Source organism: Aedes albopictus, chromosome 2, assembly GCF_035046485.1.
Source record: "Aedes albopictus strain Foshan chromosome 2, AalbF5, whole genome shotgun sequence".
Taxonomy (NCBI): Eukaryota; Metazoa; Arthropoda; class Insecta; order Diptera; family Culicidae; genus Aedes; species Aedes albopictus.
In genome coordinates this window covers 505233969-505241961 of record NC_085137.1, presented here as the reverse complement: position 1 = coordinate 505241961, position 7993 = coordinate 505233969, and the positions used below count along the sequence as shown (strand labels likewise).

The window sequence follows — 7993 nt, the reverse complement described above, 5'->3', positions numbered from 1 at the left end:
CATGAGCAGAGATCATCGAATCAACGAACTTCCACACACTTTATGACAGACAACCTCCGAGACCGAGTCGTTCTTGTTATCAAAACAAACATCACACAACAAGGCCATTAGAAGACACCACCACCGCCGCGCCCGAGGAGAGCAGCATCAGCATCGCAATGCAGGCAGGCAGAAGCAGGCACTAGCCGACAGCACCGAGCTAGCTTGCATGCAAGTTCCGAACGGCTGCTTCGCGTGGTGGTGGGGATGACCCGAAGCGGAACCGAGCATGCGCTCGGGTCGCCTTCGTGTCCCACGGTAGGCGGCGCCGTCCTCTCGTCAGCCGGTTGCCAAAGAAACCCGATCGCTGCAGAGGAACGAACGAACCCGGGTCGGGAGAAGTGATGAACTGGCGCAGTCGAACCATTTGCACTCATTCTTGTGTTAGCGCTCGAGTGTACCGCACGCGTTTTGATTGCGCTCTCGTTGATCCGTCTGACTGACCGTGTGTCTCGTTGTTTTTTTTTCTCTTCTTGAGTGTTGGGAGAAATTCTTTCTAGAGAAAGAGGTGAAGCAAGTGTTGGGGCAGTTGAAGGCGCAGTGATAACCTTGAAGGATAATTTGAGCTGATTGAGCGTGCTACGCTGAAGGATATTGTGAGATAGATTGAAGCAAAGTGTGAAGCAGTGGGATTTTTTTTGGAAGTTGTACTTCCAAGTGATTCTAGTGCAAAAAAAGATACCGGAGAATATCCGGAAGTAAATCCGCCAAAATTTGTGTCAAACGAGCAAGGAAGATGAAGGCCATCACAGCGGTGTGTGCAACGGGAGCTTCGGTGCCGGCGATTGCCAACGGCCGGGTTCAGCGACACCGTGATGGGGAGAATGCCGAGATCCAGATGTATTTGTCAAAGTTGAAGGATTTGGTGCCGTTCATGCCGAAGAACCGCAAACTATCCAAGCTGGAGGTCATCCAGAACGTCATCGATTATATTTGTGATCTTCAGAGTGCTCTGGAGTCCCATCCGGCCGTGAACAGTTTCGATCCCGTTCAAGCATTGGCTAGTCATCAGAGCACGATGGAACCTATGGAGTCCACACCGGTGGGTCCTCGGCAGCCGCTAGGAGTTCGACCAAGTCCTAACACCATCCTGGCCAATGGTAGCATTGCTGCAAATGTTCCTGTCAGTCCTGCCGTTTCCAATAGTTCCAGTGCCAGCAGCAGTAGTAGCAGTATCAGCGAGTCAACCAATGTGGTAAGTGTCGGATTTCCCTAGCGATCAAGTACCGTTGTTGTTCGTGGAGAAATTCCCAGAACCGGAGTCACATGAGCGGTACCTACAAACAAACAAGAATGCAAAATCGCTGAACGTGGGAATGGCTGCTCAACCGAATCAAGGGAACGAGACGGTGATAGGAGAGGGGCGCAGCGCGAGAAGCGAAAAAAGATTGTTTTAACCTTTTTTCACCCTCCGCGTCCCGTCTCTCTGTCTACATCTCCCTCTCTTTTGAACCGGCGGCGCCTTTCCCACATTCGTCGATCCGGCTCTGTTGTACCCATCGCATCCGACCCCGACTGCGCCGCGGCAACGAGACGAGACGGACGAGTGTGCGATATTTTCAACACAAAAATGAACACCTGCATCGGGTTATTAAAATGAAGGCACTAACAAACAACGATCACCGCTCTTTTTTCACGCGGGCACTCCTCGCTCCGCCGGTTCCTCCTCCTGTTGGAGGGTTTCGCTGTCAGTCAGTGGCTTCGGCTGGCGGTGGATTGTGTGAGTGGATCAAATTAAATAAATTGCCGAGATTTTGTAATGGGCTTGATCTTTTTTTCGCGTCTCTTCTCAACGGTTGTCGCGTATCGTTGGTTGGGGTGGTTACGTCAAGGCTTTCGGTATCCATAAAAATTTTAATTCTTCCAACTCCTTTTTCGCCTGGCTGGGTAGTTTAGCAGGTATTCAAGAGAAGGTGATCAAGTACTTCTTGCTTGAGTGATGGGTTGTTGTTTTCGCTTCGGGGAAAACCGATCCGATCGCCAAAACTGGTAATGTCAAGTGCTGCGTCATCCTCACAGACAAACAATTATGTGCCAACAATCGTTTAGCTGTGGTGGTTTGACGATCATTGGCATCTGCAGCGAGGCGTGAAATTGATCTATAGTGATCTCACGGGCACTCGAGGCTTGGCGATCACTACGGATAGTGATCGCTTGTCGCACTCACGCTGCACTCGGCCGCCAATGCTATACCTAATTAAACTCACCGCCACAACGATCACGGGGTTTAACGAACGATCGCCAAGTGTTTGACCTAATTCAAGCGCGCTACCGGCGGTGGCGTTGACGATCGCGCGAAGAGCCGACCGAAGAGAACGAGCAAAAATGCCGAGAGTGATCGCATATCGCACCCTCCTGGCTAATTAACGCTCTGTCATTAATATTCACACCAACTGCCGCGCCGCTTCCTCCGAGAAGCCCGATGAAGACGACGACGGTTGACTATTTTTAGTCTTACAAATCTCCTAAAATAGCGTAGCATACCGTCTCTCGTCTAATCCCCTCGCGCCACCATAAAATCCGTTCAGCGCCAGCGACGATCGAAACGGAAACGCGACACAACGATCTGCAATTTTAATAAGGCGCTTAAGACTACGCTTTCCGATCGTCCCGAGGCGAAGAGACGCAAAAGAAGGAGACAAAAGAAATCCGATCTTGGCTTGGCTCCACCACGCCTTCGTGTGATCGAACTGAACACGTGCAAAATTTTCTCAACGTTCCTCAGGCGATGGCGACGATCGCTAAACCGTAAAATTATAATACGAAAGCAGTCGATAAATTGATTAACATATGCTTCGCTCTACTATGCGACCGCAGCTCACACGTCAAACGAGTTTTGACAGTTGCGACGAACCGAAACGAATGCGTCTCGAACATATGTTTCACATAATTCACACCACCTGAAGAAAATTGATTATTACAAATGGACGGCTCCCCACACCCTCTCCCTCTCTCCATCATTCTCCTTGTCTTGATCGATCGATCGCAGTCGCTGGCTTGCTTCACCGCTTGCTTCGATTTCGAAAACTGTCAACACACAGCTGCGCCACGACTGCGACGATCGATTTCTCACCAAAGTCGAACAAAATCGTGACCTGCCAGCAGTAGTTGTTACACAGCGCTTTGATTAGAGTTCGTGACTTGACGAACTCTGCGGTGGCGCTGCTGCTCATGCTGGTAGAAAGTCAAACTACACCGTATTGAATGCTACCGCAGCAAGCAATGACCACGCCAAACCGCAGCGCTAGTTGCCTCAATCAATGTGCCTGATTGGTGTGTCTGCATTCCTTCTCCAGTCTTCTATCCATCGCGTCCGTCCACTCGTCCTACCTGTGACGACTCCACAAGGCGCACACGATTCGTTGCGCTGTATTTGCACAATTAAATTGGAAAGTTTTGTGAAGCTAACGCCGCCTCGGCTGCCACTCCGAATTCCCCACGAATGAATGAAAGACGCCGTTTGCTCTAAATCTGCGCGCGCTGTTCGCGCTCTTTCCGCATGCCTTTTTCGCCTACTGCGCCCAGGTGTTTAATGATCGTGTTACGTACTTACCGACCACACTCGTCAGTCAGCCCCAAGTGTTCCGCCTCTCCAGCGCTTTCTTTGATCGACACTGGACACTAACCTCATTTTTTTCCTCTCTCTTTCCTTTACTTGCAGGCGAAAGACAAATCAACGTGAAGTGTCAACAAAAAAGTTGGTGAACAATACTTGAACGCCCACCCGGGACTCGACCCGGCGACGCCCGTCACGCTAGTCCCGTTCGTTGGCCGCTGCCCCGCATTTTACGGGAGTAGGGATGATCTCAGCTTTGAACTGAACAAAACAATACTACTACAAAACTGACTGTCACAAACAATACACCTACATTACGCATCAACACATACTATCAGCAACGGTCAATGATTGATCGAGATACAAATGTAACCAGAACAGAAGATCGTGGCCGTGTGGACGTGGCCGGCACGTCCCCAACTGCATCCGAAGGCGGGCGTATCGTTTTAGTGCGCGTGCGTCATCTTATTATTAATTATTATAATGTTCTGTGATCTATAGAATATGTTTTTACTTGAACGAACGGTCATAAAACTGATTTCACTCTCAAGCGGATAAGAACAAAACAAAAACAAACACCGCACGGTTGACGCTCCGATAGAACAATAGTCATCTGTCAAAAAAGTCGACACCGCTTACCGGTCATAGGAGGCGACCTCTTGTACAAAGTATAGAATTTAGTTAACCATTAACCTCCCATTACGTTTCAAAATTCATAGACGAAGAGAATATTCAGTTCTCGTCGAATCCGGATCTTTTTTCCATTAACTATGTAGAGATGTTGTTCAACACACGTGCAACAGAAACCGATGACTTTATAATGTTTGTTTTTTAGTTTTTAGTCAAGAAGAAGGCATAATCTTTATTTATGTACATATAGTAAACTAGAACAAATTATATTTGTTCCTTTTGAAGAAATAATTTATAAAATAGTGAGACTCTGTCAAATAATAAACAAATATGAAAAAATGTCATTAATTGAAAACAACCCGACTGACTTTGATTAGATGCATAAAGCTACTCCGAAAAGTCACGGCCTGCTTGGCACATTCTTCAAAGCCCTCGATGGCGAAGGCGACGGCAAAGGAAGCCATGGAGAAACCGCATCCGCATAACCTTTTAATAAAATCCACTTTTCTTCCCGTTGTTGTTGTCTGGTCGGTCCACCGTGCATCCTCCTCTTTCGCTCGTTATAACTACTCTCCACTCCAACTCTCATCGTTTGGTGGCGGTTGTCGTCATCACGACGATCATCATCATCATCCCATCAGGCCGCACCACCGTGCCGGAGGCAATGGAGCTTTGAATGTGTGCCTTGCCTTGCCTTGCCATACTTACGTCGTATAGAGTAGAGTATGGCGAGGCAAAAAAAAAACGAGTGCACGTGTTCAAATCAGCTTCATCCGCTCTGCTCGCATATGTGAACGAACAACTCTCAGCAAGCCCTGGATGCCACGAAGCAGTCGTAGAGCCAACTGCGGGCGGCGGTGAGTACACAGTAATTTACGATTGGGTAAGTTCTTGTGAAAATAGTTTTTTTTTTTATCAAAAAAATGAAGAAACTTTTGTATTGTGATATGTCTGCAAAAGATTTTGTGGTTTGTTTATTAAAAAAAAAATGCCTGTTTGTACGGTCGCCATGTGCAAGCAAATCGCACCATCACTTTTTGCCCGTTTTCCACATTGATCTGTAATCTGACGTAACAGGCGCCATTCGCACATTGAAAATAAGATCACCAACATTCACACGCTGGAAATGCCTGTTAGTTCCATGCAGCTATTTCATTGGTTCTTTGTGTGAGTGAAGGCTGTTCTGGCGATACAGTCAGGTCTTTTTTACGCGGTTTTCATTTACGCGGCCGCGTAAATGAAAACTCCATACAAAAAAAATTCATCGTCTTATTTTTTAATGATTTGTCGAGAAATGGTGAGACTTTTTTTACGCGGTCTTTTGTATTTTAAACTGAGTTTTTTTCACGCGGTACGTATCCCCCGCGTAAAAAAACCTGACTGTACTGAAGTAGCAAATATACGCGATCTACGATGTCCGTTTTTTTTTGTCAAAAATGGAAATATTTAAGAAATATAACATAGGGGATCTTCCATTTGTTTGTTTGAAAAATAAATAATTTTTAGGGTGGCCCACACTTGTGCCCACACTTATATGAAAAACAAAAAAAAATCGAAAAATAAAAGGTCTTACCTCCTAAAACAGTTGTTTTCCAGAGGCAACGTTCAAAATTGGCTTCTTTAGCGGTGTTGAGATAATTTCATATTCTGAATCTGCATGCCAAACTGAGCCGAAATCCAAATTTTCATGAATTTTGGTGACTGGGAACGTATTTTAAAATTTGTCGAATCACCTCTCGTCGCATTTTGTACTGGGCGGAGCTGTCAAACAGTTGCCCAGCTGTCAAAAGGTGATTTCAGAAAATCTGTTTGAAATTGATGTTAGGTACCAAAATAAAGTTCTAAAAATCTGAAAAAAATCATAGTGGCTCAGAAAAAGGTGCTCTTCCGTATAAAATCAAAAAATTAGTACATTTTTCAAAATTTAAAAACCTAACTTGAGCTAAATCGGTCAAGTCTAAGGAGGCGCTCAACAAGCTCGAAGTTTGTATGGGAAAACGTGGCCAAATGTATACACTAAGGTCTTTTTTTACACGGGTAGTTTTTCTGCTTTAACTCGGTCAATTTTGAGCCAATTAACATGAAAATTTGTACACAGGTAGACACGGTTAGCACAGACAAACAGACGTCACACTGTCCTTGCTTTCCATCGATCACCTTTTTAACGGTTGATTCAACTTTTCAGTAGTAGGTCGATCGACCACTCGCGGCGCTGCCATCGTTTTTGCTCCTGTTTGACGTTTGCTCACTACCGCCATCTAGTGGCGGCCCGGCCAAACACATTACGTTTAGCATTGGGCGATTACGTTTTCGTGACGATGTTTTCTGATGAAATTTGTTCTAAGTGTTACGTCTGTTTCTCTGTGCGGTTAGTACTACCTGTGTACGGAAAATCAGATACGTAAGTTCAAAATTGACCGAGTTAAAGCAGAAAAACTACCCGTGTAAAAAAAGACCTTAGTGTACAGAAATTTTTAATTTTCGATTTTTGCCGCTATGTGGCACTGTAATCGTTTAACAATTCAGTGGTTGGCATTATTGTAGGTGACTATATGCCAAACAACTTTGTCGAAGTCCACAAAGTGATCCGGCTGTCCAATATGGGTATTCTTCCAGGAACTTACTTCTGGAGATTCTTTCTAAACTTTTACCCGGGATTTCCATCCAGGAAGTCCATCTTTTGATTTCGATCAAAAAGGCAATCTTCGATATCTACAGTATCTCTTGCTAGGGATTCCACTTTTTATACCTTCAATGAATTCATCCAGCTTTCCTAATGGTTTACTTCTGAGAAGTTCCCTAGCAAAAACTTCAAAAATTCTTTCAGTCTGGGATCGAGGGATTCGATCTTAGGATATTTTTTTTTTTCAAAACCTCCTATAGGAATCCCATCAAAGCTGAAGGTTTGCCACAAGGAACTTTTAAAAAATTGCTTGAAGGAACTCCTGCAGGATTCCTAGAAGAAACTACTGAAGGATTTGTACAAGGAGTTCTTGGGGATTTTCAAAAGAACTTCAGGAGGATTCCCAGAAATAGAAGCTGGAAGTTTTCTTGTAGGAACAAAAAAGGCCTCCCAGAACGAACTTGTGGAGGATTTGTATAAAGAACTTCTGGAGGATTAAATACTATAAGCAACTCCTGGAGAATTCTAAGAATAATCTCTTGGAGGAATCCTAGAAAGAACTCTTGGAGATAAAAATCCCGGAGAAATTCCAAATCAAATAAAGATAGAATATATCTATCGAACTCGCTTGGAAGTATTCAAAATCAGATATCCAGAAAAAAACTCCCACTGCAAAGTTTTGGATGAGTCCCAGAAGGTTTCCAGGAAAAATATTAATTAAACTCTTTGAAGAATTTCCGAAGGAACTCCCGTACGAAATTTTTACGAATCAAATTTCTGTACGAATTTCGGAAGAAAAACCTTGGTAAATCTCAAAATCAACTCTTAGGCGAACTTTAAGAGGATGTCTTGGCTATAATGATTTTCTTAACGAGTTGGAGCTCATGGTGGATTTCCTGAAACAATCTCCGAAAAAACTACTGAAGGAATTTAAAAATGGTGTGAGAAACTCTATCTTACGATAAATCGCATCGAATTCCAAGAGGTAACCAAGGGGAATAGTAAGAGATATCTTAGACGAATCCCGGAAGAAACTTTTTAGGGTAACCTAGAATAAGTTTTGGAGAAGTCCAAGCGACTGCATTGCAAACTTCCATGAGATTTCCTAAAAGCACATACAAACAGACGTAGCACTTAAAGGAAAT

The 7993-nt window shown here is 44.5% G+C and overlaps 1 protein-coding gene across 1 annotated transcript; it reads left to right on the top strand.

The window, feature by feature from the left end:
- Positions 1-406: 406 nt before the first annotated feature.
- On the top strand, positions 407-4583 carry LOC109401226 (protein extra-macrochaetae). Its single transcript, XM_019673687.4, has 2 exons — positions 407-1234; positions 3701-4583. The coding sequence occupies exons 1-2, from the start codon at positions 776-778 to the stop codon at positions 3719-3721; spliced, it is 480 nt and encodes a 159-aa protein (XP_019529232.4). The 5' UTR covers positions 407-775; the 3' UTR covers positions 3722-4583.
- The last annotated feature ends 3410 nt before the right edge of the window (positions 4584-7993 follow it).